General features: G+C 47.2%; 1 protein-coding gene across 4 annotated transcripts in view; it reads right to left on the reverse strand.

Moving 5' to 3' along the window:
- The window catches only part of LOC119437395 (conserved oligomeric Golgi complex subunit 6), a 93,112-nt gene that overhangs the window by 67,700 nt on the left and 3,808 nt on the right, over window positions 1-21,604 (reverse strand). For 3 of the 4 annotated variants that reach the window (XM_049660497.1, XM_049660498.1, XM_037704425.2), the window contains exons 2-5: window positions 21,087-21,458; window positions 19,858-20,234; window positions 15,671-15,926; window positions 9,652-9,795 (exon numbers count right to left, since the gene is read on the reverse strand). In XM_049660497.1, coding sequence (XP_049516454.1) covers window positions 9,652-9,795; window positions 15,671-15,926; window positions 19,858-20,234; window positions 21,087-21,458 — 1,149 coding nt within the window. The remainder of the gene's footprint in view (window positions 1-9,651; window positions 9,796-15,670; window positions 15,927-19,857; window positions 20,235-21,086; window positions 21,459-21,604) is intronic. The other variant, XM_049660499.1, reaches the window with a different exon arrangement.

Consider the following 21,604-nt stretch of genomic DNA (forward strand, 5'->3'; position numbering starts at 1 on the left):
TTTTCGTTCTGTCTCTTTGCTCGCTGCGGCGGCTGCGCTGCCCCACGCGCGGCCGCCGCAGCAAGCGAAGGTTTGTGCGGTCTATCGCTTCAACGGAAACTGAGCGGCGTAAGCACAGTGCATACAAAGGTCAGAGCGGTGTGGAGATCGCTTTCAAGATATGGTGCGCGCGACAACACCGACAGCCGGCACAGGCGCAAAGTACAAGAACGCATTTGTTGGCAGAGTAGGAGCCACCCCCCCTCCACACTCCCTCTCTCCCGCGCTACCTTCCCGCTTTGCTCCTTTTGCGTGGGGAGATTGCGTCGCCAGTTACTCTTGCGCTCGGTTGCAAGATACGCATTTGGCGCCGCAGCACAGCGTCGCCCCCCCCCCCCTCCCTCCCACCCATACCCCCACGGCCTTTCACGCAACGGAAGTCGCATTTGCTCTCCGCTGTGCGTTCGCTGTCTGTGAAGGCGCGCGTCGTCCCCCGCGCGCTTTCACTCGCACATACAGCGCGCGGTGACGACTTTATCGCCCTTGGACTCGTGCTCCACGTCTCATGCTCCTTCTCCCCATCGCCCTCGTTGATCTCGTCTCCCATCGGTGGGCGCACCTCGTGCTCGCTACCACCCTTGTCGGCTGGATTTTCCCGCGGAAGCCGCAATTTCGTCTCACGCGGCTGCACTGTAAGCGGTATGCGTATACATGGAGTTCTATGGGATGGTAAACGGGAGTCGGAAAAGGCCGCGTTGTAGTTAGTTCTGCACTATAAATGGTTACGTTATAAGTGGTCTATACTGTAAATGCTATTTAAGTACGTGTGCCTGAGTGAGTTCACCTCTCGACTCTTTAATTTAGCTACTTTTAATTGTGTTTCGATGATACGAATTTAGGCTAATACAAATTTTTTTCGTGACCCCGTGAGATTCGTATCATTGAGATTCCACTGTATATCGGTTATAACAATGAGAAGCTGCTGCACCGCCAACTTTTGTATGTTTTCTATGGTGAAATACCTCCTTACTACAATACCCCTATGCCACATTATCAGTTGTTATGATGAAGTCTGGCTAATGGGTGTCCGTGCCGAAAGAGAATGCAATGCGAAATCCTTGAAAAGAAAAAAAAAAAAATAAGAAATTCCGGCCGCTGCACGTCGCCGCGAGCTGTTTTCCAGCCTTCTCTGTATCTCCAGCCTCACGTGCCTCTCTCCCCCCTGTCACTCTTACACCCCTCCGAATACAAATAGGCTGTGCCCATAGCTCTACGCCGCGCCACTCTCCGAAACAAGAATGGACCGCGCCAACTGCGCTGATAGCAGATACCGCTGGGTGCTGCTCTTGCTGCGCATTTCTCCTGACGGATAAAGTCGCTTGTGCTTGTCTTTGTTGGTTGCGTTGAAGTTGTTCCGGGCCACAGGGTTCTCGCAGGAGGCCCTGCAGATGATTCAGTCCCTCCGGGGCTTCGTTTTCACGAGGAACATTCGCGAGATTAGGATGTTGGCAAGCTTCGCGTCAAGCAAGCAAGGCTGACGGACATGGGGTTTTCTCGGGCAAGCCCGTGAGAAGTACGTGGCGAGATGCTTGTGGCGATCTCGCCCCAGCGTTTCTTCTGGATTTCTTAAGCTGAGATACTATGGCGGCAACCTTCTCGCATTTTTTAAAAGGCCCCTTTTGAGGCCACCAAAGCGATGCCTCGGTGGAGCTCGCATGTCACTTGACGCCCGTGACCCCGCTTTGCAGTTGTTATAGCAGTGCCATTCTTGAACGCCGACAGCAGCGGCTTGTTACACGTGATTGGAGCGCTCAGAAAACAAAGTTAAACGATTCAACTCAATCAGCAGCCGGATGGAGGAAGGTGGTAGGGAGGCGCATTGGCCTCCCCACTATTATAGTTTTCTCACAACAGCTCGGCCATCCTCCTATTTTTGATGCAGCCCGGTTATAACAATTATTGGTTATAACAATGGAATTTTCGTGGCACTTGAATATTGTTATAAGTGGGTTCGACGGTATATACAGTTAAACCTTGTGGGGTCTCACATGTGCTCTTGGGACAAAGGAACGACAATACAGTAGTGCAAACAATCACAAGGGCATTTATTGCACCTTACATACACTAACACACACTAGCCAAATTACAACCAATAGAACATTCACACGGGCGCGCGACAAATCAAGGATGTCCGACTCACCGCGACCCGATAGCGAGCGAATATGTTCGCCCCATGCGATGACACCATCGCCTAGTCGTTCACGTGTACAGTCACGCGAACGGTGGCGCGCTCGAACGATCCGTGTTCGTCCATACCGGTGTCCTGCTCTTAGTCTCGCGCAAGGGTCGCGCGAAGCGGGCCGGCGCACGCGCGAAGCGTCCGTGCATGTTGGTCGCCGATCCCCAGCCAAAGAGAGAGCGCCTCCGACCTTTTTCTCCCAAGTGACCCCGCCGTTCGGTGGCGTTAGCATCGCGACACTAGCGCCATCTCTCGCAACGCGCCGCAACCACCGCCGGGCTTAGCCACGCAGAGAAGCCGGACTACAGGAGACATGCGGGGAAAACAACATCAGGGGACGCGTGAGAGTCGCGCATCCCCACAACCTGGATGTAACTAAATTGACAAATTCCCGAAAAACTTTGTTATAAAGAGGATTTCGTTACATGCAGGTTCGGCACGAAAATTCCAAAACGTAACGCTTACCGTATGTACTATCACTCAAGATTTACTCCCAATACACTAAAGTTGAGATGAACAAAAAAGTCCCAGTTCCGCCCGAAAGACGAAGCATTGATTGCGACAGCAAATTAGCAGACAGCTATACGAAGTAAGACAGTACAGTCAAACCTCGTTAATACGTACCCACTTAATGCGTAATTGCAGTTTAAACGTAGTCACAAAGATTACCCCACCCAGCCCCCATTGAACCCCATGTATCGGCTGACCGCTTAAGCCGTAGTCGCTCATTGCCCACCAGACGGTTAGTGCGTATTATTTTTCTTGTTCTACATGCACAGGCATAAAATCGACAATATCTCATGTGCGCAGACGTTCGATTCTCGAGTTGCGACGCCCGGACGACAGTTGCCAGCGATAGTGAACTTGTAATTACAACATGACGTATTTCCTGCTCGTACAGCTGTAGCCGATTGCCGCGCACAACAGCATGGTCTTCGAGATAAGTTCCCGGTAACTTGGAGAATCTGCCGGTAGGGGGTGTGAATTCACTGTCGCTATCGGAGTAGTAACCGCGCAAACGCACATTTTATTGTGAAGCGCATTTGTGCCGTCACCGTGGACGACGCGTTGAAGTACCATCCAAACACGGCAATATCGTCGCCGCGTGCCGTACGCTGTGTATGCGAGTGAAAGCTTGCGGGGGTCAGCCGACTCAATCTCGCGCGCGCGAGCGAGAAGGGTGGGCGGGGAAGTGCGCTTCCGCGTTAGGCACGGCGGCCGAGGCGAGGAAGGGAGGCGTTTACTTCGGTGGCAGCCACCGTATCTTGAAAGCGATCTGCGATGTGGAAAAAGTCTAAAAGTCTTCAAAGCTAGCTGCAGACAAGGTCAATATCTTGCATTTCTTTGTCGAAGCACTCATCCTTGGAATGTCACACCAAGTACTGGATGCGTGGACGCATGTCGTTTCGCACAAGCGCGAGGCGTCGGAAACGAAGAGCGAGCGACACGATGGCGTCGTATAGTGTCGCCTAGTGTCAGGTTAGTAAAGTGAAGCGCAGAGACCACGGCCGGACTCGACTCTCCTCCGCGTGCGGCGGGTGGAGTCGAGTCCAGCTGTGCAGAGACTTGCACAGTAACCAAAGAGTGGCGCTGCCAGTGCGTTGAAAAAACGAAAAAAAAAAAACCAGAATGTTTTCTTTTCCTTCAGCAACATCAACAGGAAAAGGAGAGTGCCGGCTTGGCGGGCTAGGCCAGCTGCAGCAAGCGGCGGGATCAGGTTTGAATAAAGGGAGGGGGAAAGGTTACGCCCGTGGCGACAAGATCGCCGGGCCGAGGGATGCAGGCTCGCCTCGCAGTCGCCGTGAATTCGAGCGTGCCAAGCGCGACGCTGCCGCTTCGCATTACGTCGCGGCGGAGAAGGTGCTTCCGGTTGCTGCTCGCGCAAAATGACAAAATTTGGGGCGAAATCTACAGGTTGTCGGCGGGGAAAATTCGTTAGTTCGAGGGGGTCTCCCCCGCTGTCACTTCGTTACGTAGAGGTCTCAAATAGATGTGCTTCTATGGAGTAACGGCGGGGAATAGAACTTCGTTATATGGAGGTTCGTTATAAGGAGGTTTAACTGGTACAACCTCGATATAACGAACTTCATTATAACGAAATTCTCGATATAATGAAGTATTCAACTTTTCATAACCTCTTGTCCATAGAACACTATGTATTTAGAACCTCAATACAGTCTACACTCGTTACAACGGACATGCGTACAACAGACTTTCGGACATAACGGACCATATTTCAACCTTAGTTTGCGCTATCTATTTTAGTAATGCAACGAAGTTCGCATTTAATGGACCACGCTACAATGGACTATCGGCTACGGCGGACGAAATTAGCGGCAGTTTTTAACAAAATTGAGTGTATAAAGCGTACTTTTGCTGTATCGACACGGGATGGCAAGAGACTTGCGAGGGTCAGTCGACAATGGTGGCTCAATCTTGCGCGTGTGCGAATGAGGAAGGCGGGGTGGAAGCGCATCGCATCGTCTCTCTCAATCGTGCGAGGCACGGGGGGGGGGGGGGGGGGGGAAGAAGGCGAGAGAGAGTGCATTCACCTCCGGCAGCTGCCGCCGTGCCGCGCGGCCAGAAAATCGTGAAAGGACAAATTGCGCTTAGTGCCGGTAGCTTCGTGTGCGTGGTGCTTTCAACGTTTAGTTCGCCCGCTGCTGCTGCCGTGCTTCCTGACTGCAGCGTTTTTACAGCGACTTTGCGCGGTCATCGATCGAGAGGTGCTCATGTTTACCTGTGCGCGCATGACACCATGCTTGTTAATTTAGTTAGTAAGCAAATGTTTACAACTTTATACGGCCGATAAAACTACTACAGTCGAATAACCCTACAACGAATGCCGCTACAACGAAATTTCCGCCAGAACGAAGATTTTCCAATTCCCCGTCAGCTGCCCATAAAAAGTAATACAAAAAAAGTCCCTTGATAACGAAGGCGTTTTATTCGGTACTATTTCCGCTTCAACGAACTTTTCGAGAACGAAACTGGGACTGAATTGAAATTGGAACTGTCGAGTAGTCAAATTAGAAGGCCCTTCCAAAGCTGTGACGATCATATGTCTGCTTGAACGAGGTTTTCGCGAACGAAAAAAAATTCAAAGTACCGATTTAAGTCACTGCAATCCATGGCCACGTGTGGTCATCGCGAGCCTGCGCGAGACTGCAGGGGATCACCGCAATCGTTGCCGTTTTCTGTGGTCTGAAATGGCTACGCCAACGAAGAAGCGTTAATTTCTCTCTCTTGAGAAGGCATATATGATTGCGGAGGCAGAAAGCGGAAGGAAAAAATCTCACAGTTCGATTATCGATCGCGAGCATCGATTACGATAGCAGATTAGTAGACAGCTATACGAACTAAAGATAGTAGTTTTAGTGGCCGTGTAAACTTGTAAACATCCGCTAACTAAATTACCGAGCACGGTGTCACGCGCGCACAGTTAAACATAAACCATCTCGCTCGATGACTGCGGAAACTCGGTGCCAACATGCTGGAATGAGAAGGCGCGGTAATAGCAGCGAGCGAATTGACTTCTGTGCCGTCTCTCGCTTCACCGCGAACTAAACGTCGAAAGCACAGCGCACACGACACTACCGGCACTAGTTGCACTTTGCCCACGTCGCAGATCGCTTTGAAGATGAGGCCCGTGCGGGCGCTCATTTTGTGCACATCACAGATTGCTTTCAAGATAGCGCCCGAGCGGCCGCACCGCAGCTGCTGTTGTCAACAAGATGCTAACATCTTGTCGTCTGGGGAAAATGACAATCTGCTAGACACACTGACTCCGGCGACTACTTTGAAAGTAGTGGATCCTTTTCACCTCATCAGAAAAGTTATCAGAACCCACGACTGCGATGGCTCTTTTAACGAACTGTGAGACTCGCGTAACGCCTTTGCTTGCCGTGAAGCGTAAGAAATTCAGGCTGACCGACTTCTGGAAATAAAACTTACGCTTGCTGACATTGTCATAAATATGCAGTGAAATTGTGATAATTCAAACCGCTTCATTGCGACGGTGCATGTGCCGCAAAATGAGTGTTTCGCGATCGGCCGGGCACACACGTTGGATTAGGCGTCGGCCGCAATGTACGAAAAATGCTGTAACAGCGGCGCAAAATGCATTCTCTCGTGAAGTTAACACTTTATCGACTGCCTTCGGTACGTCTCAACCTTTGCCCCCACACCATCGCGAAGATTGGTTTCGGTTTTGTTCGCGGCTTTGCCCTTTGGCGTACGTATATACAAACGAATTTCACATCAACGAAGTTCCGCCACAAGGAAATTTTTCGCGTGTCCCGTGAATTTCGTTGTAGCGGGACTTGACTGTATCCTTGCTTCGTATAGCTGTCTACTAATCTGCTGTCGCAATCGATGCTTCGCCTTTCGAGCGAAACTGTGACTTTTTTAACAGCGGAGCTGTTGTAGGGCGAAGCTGCACTGTCTGTCTGCTTGCCAATGTCACGCAAGGGGGGGGGGGAGGTTCCTAGACCACCGCTAGGGGCGCTGCGTTCAATCAGAGCGTGCGCGCTTTCGCGCCATAGCTTCCGCTCGGCGGCGAAATGGCAGCGGCGGGAAGCTAATCTGGAGCTATGCAAGAGGGAAGCGCAAGCGAAAGGGCAGCGGCGGAAGAGTAATCCGGAGCTACACAAGAAAGAAACGTAAGTCAAGTGTACTTGGAGGAAAGCAAACCCTGATTTGTCCCAGCAAGAGGCAGAACAAAGACGCAAGTGCTGAGAGAACCTTTTGAGAGACAGTGCAAGAGATTTCGTCGAACGGGAGTTAGCAGGGAATGTTAAGCAGTAAAAATCAAAACACCCATAATCACACGAACACCACTGGAAAACAAACATAGACACAGAAACTCGCACACAATCAGAGAAACCTACAGATAGTCACAAAAAATCACATGAAATCACAGACAAACACAAGAGAACCCCAGCTCCGCTGTTTAAGATTTCACATTGGGTGGAACTGGTTTTTTTTTTTTTTCCTACATCGCAACCAAAGTGTCGGAAGTGAGGCGTTTCGGATATTATAGACTTCGGATAAAATAGACGTTCTTTGCAGGATTATGTGGGTCCATTTTAATGAGAGCAGACTGTATAACGAAGTGTGTTTGTATGCGATTTCAATATAACGAAATTTCATTGCTGCTGCAAAGGAATGCTGAGACAATAAATGGAAACTTCCATAGATGCACAGGGTCAAATCAATAAATTACAAGCGGCTGCTTGCAAATGCACCTATCAAATCGTGCGCCGCGTGACAAAAGTGACCACTGAAGTGGGGCCCCATAAAGTTCCGTATAAAGCCCAAGTGCAATAAGATCCTATCGCGCACTGTACTTTCGGTGTGAGTGAAAGTGTGCAGGGTGAGACAAGAAAAATGGTGGCTTCACGAGTGCCACCTTGCTGCACGAGCATAGGGAAAGAGGGGGAGAGGAGCTCGCTTGCGGTAATGCAATCAAGTGCGCGCGAGGGAATGAGGAGGGGGGGGTTAAGTTGGTGCAAGTCTCGGCCATGGCTGCACATGGCTGAGTGCATACGCAGCTGCGCATCCTGCTATAGAGCTAAAGTGTAAAGTGCCGTGTGTGCAAAGAGTTGGCATGCCGAGACGGCGTGGCAGCATGTAAGCTGTCTTCCCGCGCATTTAGCACTGGAGGTTGCATAATCTTGAGTTTCGGTGACCCGTTGCAGCAAGAGGCAGACGAAGCATTCACTCCCCACTGCCGGAGCTTTTCATGATAGCGTCGTTCCAGTGCGGCCGACGCTATTAGCCGAGGGGGCCGAGTGCACGCAAGAACGTGGCTGGCTTCGCTTAATTCACACCGCCGGTGCGAAGATATCGTCGACATGGCATGAAACCGTATCATTCGTCGCCGACTCCCTAATTCATAAAAATTAATTGTTTTCTCATTCAAATTAATTTTTTCCCATTGCTCGATAATTTGGAAAATTCTGCGGCCACCTTACGTGTAAGAAAAATTGATCGGGGACTGTACTCATTGCACAAAAGGTTGTATTTCAATACAACGAAATTTCAATATAACAAAGCAAATTGACGATTTTACCAACTTCATTATATCGAGGCTGGTGCTCGTCCTGCATGTCTCGTCTACGTTGACGTCTTTTCGTGATGCAACAAACATGTTTCAAACACTGGCTCCAGGCAAGAACTGCACTATATGAAGTACAATGCCAATTCAGCTGTGCTCTAGTGTACACACAGCGAAGACATTATCCATCAGTAAGACGTTATATTTTACTTGACTTCAGCTCTATAGTTGATTTCTGACCCATTCATCTTTGTTCTTACCAATGACAAGCAGGTTGGGAAGCTGATGAATTGTGCTAGGTAAAGTAATGCCGCATTGCAATACTTGCCACTTGCCAATTTTAATCATAACCTACTTGCAAAAGTGTTTGATGTGCGCGTAGTGCATCGCTATACATTGGATGAGATTTTAAAAGCGATTTTACAACTTTTAGATAGACAATAATTAGACATACCTGAGTCTGATATATCCAGGATTGACCATAGGTTTATGATTATGATATTAACCCTTTAATTAAGTGCTTTATTTTTATGACGAAACGCAATCTTATTCGGGTTCCTTTTTTATATGGCCTATTTTGAAACTTCCCTTTCTGCGAAACACTTCCTAAAGCGTTTTAGACCAATTTGCTTCCCATTTTTTGCTTGCAAACCTCATTTCGTCTCTTCACTAAACAATATAGATGTGGTTATCATTGCCACAAATAGTACAGTCAGAAACACGAAAAATGCTTTATATTACAGTCATTCAAAATCCACTATTATATGAATTAAAGTTCAGCTCCAGAGTAAGTTTTTAACCCATTCTTCCTATGCTAAGGCAGTTCACGAAGTGTGTGAACTTTCATGAAGCACGGAACGGCGCACAGAGCTTTGCCACACGACTTGCACCAGGCCCTGCACGACCCACGAGTAAGCTGTGAGCCAGATGTATTTAAATTAAATTTTAAGACAAAATTGGCACCTGGAGGGGATGATGTGACTGTTCTTGGATGAGCAGCTGCAGCTGTAAATACGTAAGCACACCTCGATGGTGTGAACAGACAGCTTTAGCCGAGTGTTTACTGTCCCCTCTGCTCAAATGCATGTAATTTACAGATCCGCTCTGCGGGAATTATAGTGCACATGTGCACAACACTAATGTTAGCAGTGGAAAGCCGAATGCTGCCTTGGCTCCATCGCCATATCATTTGAGAGCGAAACATTACAATGAGTCTACTTGAATTTTTGTCTCATTGCAGCCAAGCGTATCGCGTGCACTCATGTCTCTGGGACAAACGTTTGTCAAAAACTTGAAGTCAATGCAGTTCTCTGCAGCACCTGCGCGCATGGAATGTGTCTAATGATCGTGACTGAAATGTCTCTACAGCTCTCACCTGAGCAAGTATGTCGGGCAGGTCCTTCTGCCTCTGGTCGACAGGCGCGAGGGAGCCATCGCGCGTTGACAGGAGCTCACGCACCAGTGACAGCAGCTGCTGTAGAAAAGGGGGCGCACCCAGGTCGCCTGGGGGCAGCTCCGCCTGAAACAACAGAATGCACATTTTTCACTCGCTTATTATTTGGTTATAGTACTTCCATCGTTCACTTATATATACCAGGTGCTTTATTTTAACGTTAAGAAAATTTTTAAAAATGGCCTGTGGCATATAGCACAAATTTAATTATTGTGCTGGATCACTCGAATAGGCGGATGTTACTTCTAAATATCAAAATGCATAATCGACTAATTTACAAGATTTTACTAATCACCTTTTTAACTATTTACTTTAGCGCACATATTGCAATGTTTGAATTGAAACTAGTGATTTCATAAGGCACATCCACTTGAAACAAATCTTGAAACTATAGCAGCAGTTTTGAGATAAGCGCTGTCAAAATTGCGCTAAAAATGCACTGGCGTTCCACTTATTTTTTTAACAAGATGCCTTGTTGTTAAGAGGTGTGCGAACTTTTTCAAATACAAATCAAATGTGAATAGTAAGTATCTAATATCGAATCAAACATATAATAGTCAAACGCAGACCACGCTTGTAGTGACTAGCGCAAAAAAGACACCTAACTATTAGGGACATAGGATCAGTCTTTAATTAACACAAGATCATTCATGATCCTTTAAAAAGGCTGTACAAATAGCTTCTCAACAACTTTACAGCCAGTTTGCAAACACAGTAAAATCTCAATATAACGAACTTCAGGGGACCGCGGTAAATGGTTCGTTATTCTAAAAAGTTGTTATAGTGAAAGTCCCAAAATTAAACATTCCGCCCATTAACTTATCAGTTCATAAGTTGTCACCATATGAGCTATCCACGAAGACGTCTATGTTGGCCCTCGGCCCGCGTTGTTGCTATTTGCCATAGATTCCAGCACCACGCACCACCGAAGCACCGTGTAATAAGAGTGACGCGCTCAAAACAGACGCTGACGCCGAGAAAACTACCGACAAAAAGAAATCTCCATGTCGCCTCCAAAGCACAATGTTTCTTGTTTGTTTATTTTCACAATCCTTGCCGTGGACACTGCAACTGTCTCGCTCGAGGCGGACATCGGAACTATTTTAAAGCTCAAGCGCGCGTAAATGACACTGCCCAAAAAGTACAAAGTGTGACCGTGTGGCAACCCCGCGAGTACAGAGGTTACATTTCTCCGCGCGCGTAGCTACTACGACCACAGAAAGCGCAAAAGAGGCACGCAGAAAGAAGGGCGAAAGAAGGAAGAGATGCGCCTCCGTTGCTAGGCGACACTTGTCTGGGCGGAACATTCACTCGCAAAACCTGATGCGTCGTCGCCTCAGCAAGTGTTTGAACGGTCCTGCGCGTGACAACCGCCACTTCGGGACCTTCTCAGAAAGAACGGCTCGCCTGACTGTTCAGCTCACACACTGTTACCTTGCCTCGGAACGAAAAAGCGCGCGTCGAGAGCGAAAGTATTTTGCGGTGATGCCCTACCCGATGCGCGCCTTCTGGCCCCGCTGGTCCCGCTGCTCTACTGAGCTGCGCTGTTGGAATATCTGTCCATGCGAGACCTTCGGGCGCACTGCACTGCTGTAGAGCGCAAGGGCGCCATCCTGAACCAGGGGCGAATCCATTGCAACGCACGCCAGCGTGTCATTTGAGGGCTGGGTGGTACGGAAAAGGCGCGCACAAAAGAACCTGTATGCGCGGGCGGGCGACAGCCGCTTCCCTTGTGACAAGCTGCTGTCACCGATTCGCGTGATCGTCGCGCTGCCCCATGCTGCTTTCGACTCTTTTTCGGAACTCGTGGAATGAATATCGTGCGTGGGCGATTGGCCTTTCGAGAGGCAGCCTCCCCACTTCCCGACACGCCGATACTGCGTGCTAGTGTAGTTTTTTTTTTTTCTATCGGGCGTCGTCTCAGATTTTGAGGACCCGTGCATTGCGGCCTCCGCTTTCTGCGCCTTGTCGTCTGCTAACCTCCTCTTTCGGCTGCCGTGACTGGATACACGGAAATCTAAGAATACCAAATTTAGGAATACGAGTTTGTAGTACTGAGGCGTTGTTACCATGACACGGAAGCTGAATAACGATCGTTATTCTGAAAGGTTTGGTATTCTGAAGTTCATAGTACTGAAATATTTTTTACATTGAAACTATAAGAAGTCAGCAGGGGATTTCTGAAAAGTTCGTTAATGTGGGGTTCGTAGTAACGAGATTTTACTGTAATATCTTCATGAAAGAATGGCTGCTGTATGAATAGCTGTCCAAAAATTACTAAATAAATGGTTGGTAAAAAAGATTACAAATTGTAAAAAACTGCTGAAGGACTTCTGTGCTCTGGACACATGTAAAAGGGCCCATGTGACACATGGACACATGTAAATATATCAAAGGATGTAGCGTAAAAGATAAACATGCTACATGACTAGACATTTTGCCATGTAGGCTTTCGCCCCGAAAATGAAAACAAAGCTTGAGTTATCCATTTTGTTGATGCATTGCTTAGAAAACTTTTGCCATTGCCTCACTTCTCATAATTTGCCATACCTTGTTTAGCAGGCGGAGAACAGTAATCAGACTAACATTCAGCCATCGTGAAATATTTGGTTAGCTTCTAATATTTGAAAACACCCAACAGTTCCTTTTCGAATAGGAATATGAATGGCTAGTGTGTAGTGTTTGATTTGTATTTAAAACTTTGAATATTCACCCAGCCCTACTTTTCATGCACTGAAGCTCAAAAATTACTGAAACCCCAATTAATTTTGCTGCAAATTTTGAAAATGAATATCTCGAAAATGGTGTCATTCTAAGAATTCGTTCCAAGTGGATATGACATTCCAAGTCACTGGCTACAATTCATAAATTGCAATATGTGCCATAAGGTAACTAGTCAAACAGGTAATTAAAAAAATTCATTATTCAAATATTCATTTAGATTTCTCGTGCAAATATTGTCTGCCTCCGATAGTAATCAAGCTCAAAAAGTAGAATTATACTACGTGACACGGCTGATTTCAAAAAATTTGTTAACACAAGAACAAAAAAAAACAAAAAAAAAACATCATCAGATATAATTCTTTATATCGACTACAATGTGTTGGCATGGCATGGTGCGCATGTCCAGCAAAATGTACAGGGACAATAAAAAAAACACCGCATATCCACGGGGTGAATGATGATGAGTGGGCGAAGCTCCGGAGGGAATCATCGGTAAACCGTGAATCTTCCGTGTAATTCGCCCAGTCTCGCCGCATTAAATCGAACGATTGACTTCCACCAATGACACGCGCCATGTGTGACGTCATTCCTATTTTATAACAGCGCCCTTCATTATAATTGCACCATCTCTTGCTTAAGGGGACGCTAGCACAAACGCGTTAGAAACGTGCAGTACTCTCTAGTAAGGGGGAGAGGCCACAGCGTCTTACGCAGCCGTTTACACATGCCGGAATGTGCACCGCGTTTGCTGACGCCATCACATGACTGCTGAGAGAGTATAACCCCCGTATTCATAAAAGCTCCTCGACTTTAACTTGACTTGCCACCGCCTTCAACGCGTTTCGAACGCGCTGCCCAAGGCGGTGGCAAGTCAAGTTCAAGTCGAGGAGCGTTTATGAATACGGGGGTAAGGCAGAGGGGCCACAGTGTCTTACACGGCCCGTAACGCGCTAGCACAAACGCGTTAGAAACGCGCAGTCTTTCGTTAATGTTGGGTATTTATTGTCATCGTGGTGCGTGTGTCCATGTGCGCTTCGTGGCGTAGTGGTTAGCGCCACGCGTTCGGAAGCGAGGGGTCCCTGGTTCGATTCCGCGCTACGGACACAACTTTCGGAATTTTTTTTTTTTTTTTCATAAAAGTAGACGTGGCTACCTACTACTACTACATACTACAGAGGAGGGACAGACCCACACCCTAAGGAGCTTCGCTCCTAAAATAAGAAAATCAGCAGACCTTGAGTGATTCATCCGGTCCTGAACTAGTTTTAAGCGACAGCAGCATGCTCTTACCCCCCCCCAGTGGACACTGCTGTCCTTCTCCCAGATACACGTAGCACTTTTTCTGCAGTAAAGCCTTGTTTGCTGTGGTCTCCCTAGCAAATGCACAGATGCCACCACTATCAGAGCCTATGCAAAGCACAGAACCTTGCGCAAATGACCACAGCATGAATATTGCGTTGTAGCAGACTGGTTAGCATGTCCGGTTTGATACGAAGGAACACAGTGCTGCGCAGCAATACTTTCGACACGGACGTAATGAACTGGTACATTAGACACACAAGAAGTGCAGGAGGATTCCCAACTGCACTTTCTAATAGAATTCAGTGTGCCCAAGCGACGAGAGCACCAAAAGAAGGGACAGCGCTTCTGTCCGTGTGTTCTTTCCATCCATGCTCTCGTTACTTGTGCGCGCTCAATTCTACAAGAAAGTGAATCTGTACCAACTCGCAAAGCTTTATGTTCTACTCCCAACTGCACATTGCTGCAGGGGTGTGAGTTAAGATTCCCAGTGGCTGTGGCGGGCAAAGTTTTGCTTTTCATTGCCCTTTGGCACGTGTGTAACTGAGGACAAAGAGGTGGCCCGATGACGCAATAACAGTGACATGACAGCGACGAGGAAATTGTGACAACGATGATGTAACTGAAACGATGGACAGATGCAGCAAACATAGTTTTGGGCTTCTTAAGCGCTTTCATGGTAAAAGAAAACATTGTGGTGGAGTGGGAAAACATTACATGAAGTAAAATAACAGCCAAGGTTTCTATCTGGCATATGCATGTTGCATGGTTGTAGAACAAGCCCTACAGTAATTTTATACCGTCCATATTCCAAGCCTCCTTTGACCAACCTTGAAGGTCTTATCAAACAAAAGCCACTGTAGTGACGGGCTCTATTGTACGCATGTAAGTGAAAAACTGCAAGGAAAAAATTGCAAGGAAATAATGAAAGTGAGGCAACATGCATGTATTTTCCGTTTAGTGTGTTTTTCCTACCGTTTTTCCCAAAATGTACGATCGAGGTTCTACTGTAAATTTGCTCTACAACATACTCAAAGGTGCAGACAAATATCGAAATGTTTTCCCCTTAATACCTTATCAAACAGGTACACAAATTTGCACAGACCTATCAAGGTTGAACAGATGAAAGTTTGATCACAGCACAAAGAAAGCCCAAAATAAATTTTAGCTTGGAAACCAACAACTCTGCAGTGGTGAAAACACTGCACTGGCAAGACAAGGCATTTTGCATTATTCACATTGCATTACCCATTTCTTCCATGCCCTGGCTGGATGACTTGCTTCAACATTGTGAAGTGCTTCTTCACACAGACAGTTCATCTGCACTGTGCGAGCTTGAAAAAAAAAAAAAAAAAAGAATTCCACTGTCGCTGCACACAAGGACATTAATAAGTCGTGATTAAATGACTGCTTGTCCAATCAATTGAGTTTAATGTCCCAAACAAACACAGGGGCTTTGAGAGATACCATAGAGGAAGGTCAATGGTAACCACTCGAGATTCTCATTATGCAACCAAAGCCTTGATAGTACATGAATGTTTTTGCATGTAGCTTGACCCATAACCTCAACGACATTGCATTTCACTCTCACGTTGAGGGCATTATATTAGTAAACTTGGACGTCTGCAGTCCATGTATAATGTACACAGGTTTCTCCACGTGCAACCAGAGTGGCCACCAAATGAAGCACAATGAAGCTCCCATGACATTTCAGATATCCCAAGGCTGCAGAGCCAAGATTGCCACGGAAGCTTCATACAATAAAGGGCATCTTCGATTTGTTGTCCCAGATTGCTCAGGACTACCCGAGACACTGCATACAGCAGTGCTCATTTGCTGAAAGCCGCACTTTGGGCAGTCCAGGACAACAAATCGAAAAGACCTAAAGTCCGCCCATGTGCTGGCATCCTTGCCGTACCTTGTCGAGGAGCCGTGTGCAGTGGCAGGTGAGGCTGTTGAGGAACATCTTGTGCGCCAGTGCACCGACCTCGTCCAGACAGATGGCCAGCGCAGTACCCGTGCCCAGGGTGGTCGCGTAAAAGCGCACCACCGACCGCAGCCGGCACAGCACCAGCGGGCTGCTCTCCCCAACGGCCAGCTGCTCGAGGCGCAGGCGTAGCGGGGAGCACAGGCCAGCCAGGATGTGGTCTAGGGCTGCTTCTCCACCACCGCCACTGTGACGCGAAAAACGGTGGGTGTGACGGAAATTTAGTCTAGGCTAGAACGAGAATTGAGAGGTCCGACTTTTCTTAGTCACAACCGTGTGAGACCAACAGATAATGAAGCCAAGGAGAGCATAGGGGAAATTATTTGCTGTTTTAATTGAAATGTAGAAATGATAAGGTAAAAGGAAATATAGGTGAATTAATAAAAAAAAAAAAACACTTGCCACCAGTAGGAGCCAAACTGACATCCCTCGCATTACGTACACATGCGATGTTGCTGCCATGGCAATGAGTGGTGCTGGCTGACACTCCCAGGGTCAAATCTTGTACACATACATAGATACCCAAGAATGCGGACATGGGAACAGTCGCTGCCGTAGCTCAATTGGCAGAATCGCAAGGGTAATGCGGAGGATGTGGCTCCCTAAAAAAAAAAAAAATGATGGGGTTTTACATGCCAAAACCACAATCTGATTATGAGGCACGCCGTAGTGGGGGACTCCGAAAATTTGGACCACCTGGGGTTCTTTAACGTGCACCTAAATCTAAGTACATGGGTGTTTTCACATTTCGCCCACATCGCAATACGGCCGCCGTGGCCGGGATTCAATCCCGCAACCTCGTGCTCAGCAGCCCAACACCACAGCCACTGAGCAACCATGGCGGGTGAGGATGTGGCTCCCATCGATAGCAAGCTGCTTTGTTGTCCACTTTCCATTTCCCTTTACCTTATAATTTCTAGATTTCATTTCAATTTAAGTGACAAATAATTTCACCTGTGCTTTCCTTGGCTTCATTACCAGTGCAGGCCTGTCACACAAATTGCACAGCTGGTAGAGGAAGGGGTGTGCCAAGCTGCTCTTAAACAGGTTACTGCACTATAAACATTCAAAGTCAAGGGTCTCATGAAATAAGATGTGTTGTTGGGCAAGCTGGTTAACTGTACTTATACAATTCAAAAGAGTGCAAGAAAAAAAAATGACATGGACAAGACAGACGACACCTTTGATAAAGAGCCTGCGGAGTTTTGTTTTTAATCAACTTGTAGCATCCTTATTATGCACCTATATGCAAACCAAGAATTGTTTTCTTTTTTACTTCTTCCCCAAATAAATCAGTTGCTAGTTGAGTGCCAGTGCTCTTGCTTGTCTTGTCTGTCTTTTTTTTTTAAATGTGTAAGCATTTCTATGCTTACCCAATGAGAAAACTGTTTGTCAGTCCGTCCTACCCGAAAGACGATCGCTATCAAGATAGAGCCCACAGAAGTGAGCCATGCTGCCTGTCACTTTAATGCGAACGAAGCGGCAAAAACACAGCGCAAGGAGCTATCAGCAGTTGGCACTCCCTGTCCGCTTCGCAGATAGCTTTTAAGATATGGCCCGCACGGCCATGCCAAAGTACGTTTGATCGGTCTGTGCCGCCGCCGAAGTCCTTTTATCACGGTTCATAATGGTTAGTTGTGGATGCACAAGGCGCTAAAGAGCGATAACAGCTTATGATGATCGGAACCTCATCAGCGCACCTGGCGCCGCCACCTGCAGTACTTTGCTTGTGTTATCAATGCACCTTACGCCACCGTCCGCACCAGTTCGTGTTGCCGCAGTGCCGTCGTTTGTACTGGCCGGATCAGGTGTCATAGCACTGATAATGACACCGGGCTGCGTGGATATGAGCAAGCGCCATAATGCTTACACCTACTTAGACGACTCCCAGAGTTCTTTTTTTTTTTTTTGTCCCACTCTTAATATTTTAAGCTCCAATGAAACTTTGCCCATTCTAGTACTAAAACCGCCACATACAGAGCACAGATCTTTTAATAGCATGGGCATGTGGCCAACAGTACTGTCCATGCTGTCCGCTTATAACCAGAGTTCAGAATTTTCAGTTATTTCTCCAAAATAGAGCAGACTTTTGTTGGTGCTCACCCAAAGGGAAAATTTTAAGCTATATTCAGTGAAAACGGTCATCAAATGAAAGCTTGCTGGTGTCTTCAGTGACTCTTTTTTCACATAGTACATTCATCTTTGCTGTTTATTGGTATGAAAGTTTAAGGGTTCTATTCAGCAATTTGAGGGGTATTTCCCATTACGGTGATGGAAGCAGTGGGCTTTCAATCTTTTTTTTTTGGTGGCACAAATTTACTGTAGTGAAAAAAAAGAAGCAAGCATAGTGGGTTTGAGGTAATGCTGTTGTGCTGTGTAGGCAATTGTTGCATGTACCGGCCAAGCAATTCAGTGAATGCAGTGACACCATGACGTGAAACAGTGGCGTGATGACTACAGTCAGGTGTGTTTAGAGGTTAATATTATATAATGTGTGAACGAAACTAATTTATACCTACAACAAGCATAAAATAGTTCATCTGCCTTAATAATTTAAAATAAGTACCAATTTTGTGCCAAATCAGCACTACTCCCATGCTATAACACTTTAAAATGACCAAGTTCTCACAAATAACCTTCTACCTCTTGTTTTTTCTATGCCAAATTGTCTAGCAGCACTAACGTTTTTCGGTTAAAACAGAATTTCCGAAAATCAATTCGGCAGTCTTTTTTGGCGTTTTTTAGTCTTAAACAAAAATGCTGGACGCTATAGCCTATAAACAACCACCTGCACTATCAGCAAGGGTATGGGTGTGTTCTGTAGAAATCAGGTACCTGTCCTGTGGTCATTTCCACAATGTGAACGTCATGAGTAGTGGTTTTCGCACGTGCTAGCTTAATCTTGGCACTCAAGTGGATACCATTGACACATCACTTATGAGCTGTTCACGCTGACACCTGCATTGGCGCGAGTGCCACTCATCTGGAATCAATGCAATTGTGAGCAAAAACCAAGACTAAGGTGGGCGCAGACGAAAGACAGGCACCTTGTTTTCACAGCACACAATCGTAAATTGCGCCAACAGCTCTGGTGAACATGAGCAGATGGTACATATTGTACAGTTAACCATGTGCTCATGAATTGAGCCCTGCACACCTTAACATTCCTTAACTGTGATACTACCCCCCCCCCCCCCCCCCACACACACACACAAACAGTACAACAATTATAAATCTTGTCCCTGACCAACAAACTACGAAATTGATAATTTGGTGCCCGTACAGGAACCTTGTTCACAAAACACTAAAGGAAAATGGCTATCACTGAAGCAGTTTATGTACTCTTGAATAAGTGATGAAGTGACCTCAACAAATGAAATGATCAGATTGATCGAGAGTGGCTAAGGAACACACAAGAAAACTGTCATTTTTAACATCCCTTTGAAATAGTGACAGCACCCTTATCTTTTGGAACTGTGAACTGTGCATGATGATGATAAAAATGTATTTATTGTAGGATGGTTCGAAGGCTTATTATGTGAACTGTGCACATGGCAGGCATGGAGCTAAGCAGGCACATGGGATACGTCGTCTCAAAGAGGTTACGATGCAACAGCAAGGAGCACTGCTAGCAAATGTGGCATGAAAAAAGGTCACCTTGCACTAGAGTGCATGGATTAAAAGTGTCTCAGATTATACTGTCCTTACATAACCATCAACTCAAAGACACATCTGTCTTACTTGTTCAGGCTTCATTCAATGAACTTAGGGTGGAATCATTACGCATTATGATCCCGTTAGAGCACTCTTTATTTGTCTTGAAGGATGCTTACATGGCTTGAGAAATCCAAATGGTTTCAGCACGCAACGCCGAGTTGTCGTTAGGCTATGGTAATTTTATACATTAGTACATAAATCTTATATACTCAATCGTTATGTGGCAACTTGCTTAATACACTGACACTGAAGTTGACTGTCAATTTCCTCCATTGGTTTGAGCATAGCATTTTGTTTACAGCCCTCCTCCTTTTTAGCTATATTGTAGCCTCCTTATGCCATGTCAAGTCTTATCACTGTCGACTTTTGACAAAATTCCCAAGAGCCAGCCCTCCTCTCACCTTCCACGCAGCCCGCCACACTGTGCAAGCAGCTGCTCCAAGAGCTCCCGCTCAGATGCGGCACACTGGTGTGCCCAGGCCAGCATGTCTCCAGCATAGCGGAGTGGGTCCTTTGCCAGGGACTCGAGAGGCCTGGAGCCTCCAGTTCCACCCGCACCACCAGTACCGCGGGTGAGAGCATCAATGAGGTGCCGCACAACACAGGCACGCCGTGCATTGGCATACTCGTCCAGCGCATAGCCCCAGAGCAGGGGGCGCTCGCGCAGTGCCCCAAAGGCACGAGCCAACAGAGGACCCGGTTCGGCCGCAGCATCAGCGCCGAGAACTCGGCACCGGTTCTGGAGCCAGCGATACAGGCGTTCATATGCCGCCTCTTGCTGCAATGACCAAGAAGAGGGCGTTGAGCCATTTTGGTTTCCATGTTACACACATTGTCAGCACATTACGTAAAAAGCTTGTGTAGGTATTGTCAACTATTCATTACTGTATGAAATTTTGGCAGGTGCTACTGCACTCGATGCATGTGCAGCAAATTCCTGAGTAAAAAAAAGGTGCTTGATTTTAAAGTGTCCCAAACCACAATGGGTTCGAAAATACTTTATATCAATGCAGCTGTGCACTGGCCTACAATGAATGCACAGGCGTAATAATTTTTCGAAATGATGCTGTAATAGCAAAGTAACAGCGACTTGACGAATGACTAAGTGGCTGCTGTGCTTTTTTGCTAGCTTTGTTACCATCCACACAAGCGCTGTCTCTTCCACATGCTCTGTGCAGTGCCGTGAAGGCTATGGGTCACATCACCCCAGAAGAAAGGCTCCTCCACTGTCCCCCGTGCAACGCTGGCTGAATAAAACCTTCACGGAAGAAGCAGTTGTGCACAATGGGCGAGCACCCTATCCTTTCATAACACACCGCTGGCTCTTATCAAATTGGCGCTCTCATCCTTCGTTGACTGACCAGTTGAGAGCTTTTGCACTGGTGATGTCATAAGCACGACCCTGCTGGCATCATGATGTGCAAAGAAGAGATCAGAAAAGCCCGAATAGGACGACAGAATTGTTTGTTTAATTTGTGGCTTCCGTGTGGCACGTAGCAGTGCCAAATAATGTAACATGCATAAAAAACTAATGCATGCACAATCAAAGTGCTGCAACCTAGAACAGTTTTCTGTCTTTCTTCAGCACTGCTGCTCTGCTGTGCTCACCAGCTGTAGCACTCCTACTCACCTGGGCGGCGAGTGACTCCATGAGTTGCAGCCCGGCCTGGGCTCGGCTGCTTCGCAGCAGCAGCTTGCAGTGGTCATGCATGCGCCTACTCTGGGCCAGCGCATCCAAGAATCGCTCGTCCAGCTGGTCCCGCCCGATGGGGCCTCCTGTGCCCCGGAGCAGGGCTGCCTGCTCAGGTGAAGGCTGAAATGCTGCTAGGAAGCCCTGTGCTGCCTGCTGCCGCCCTTCCAAACGCCGTGCCTCAGCTCGTAGCTGGCCCGTGCGGGCAAGAAGATCGCGCGTGTCGCGCTTTACAGAGTGCAAGCGCTCTACCATGCCTGCGCACCCCTCGGCCATGGCTGTAATGTCCTCAGACAGAGCACTCATGGATGCCTGCAGGCGTAGAAAAAGAGATGGTTGTCAGAACAGTGTTGGTTTCTTTCTTCATTTATTAATTCCAGATATGTAGGTACACTGGAATGCATAATACCCCTTAAGAATCTCATAACTGAGGAGGTGGGAAAAAAATCCACAGCTAT

The sequence above is a fragment of the Dermacentor silvarum genome, chromosome 1, assembly GCF_013339745.2.
Source record: "Dermacentor silvarum isolate Dsil-2018 chromosome 1, BIME_Dsil_1.4, whole genome shotgun sequence".
Lineage (NCBI taxonomy): Eukaryota > Metazoa > Arthropoda > Arachnida > Ixodida > Ixodidae > Dermacentor > Dermacentor silvarum.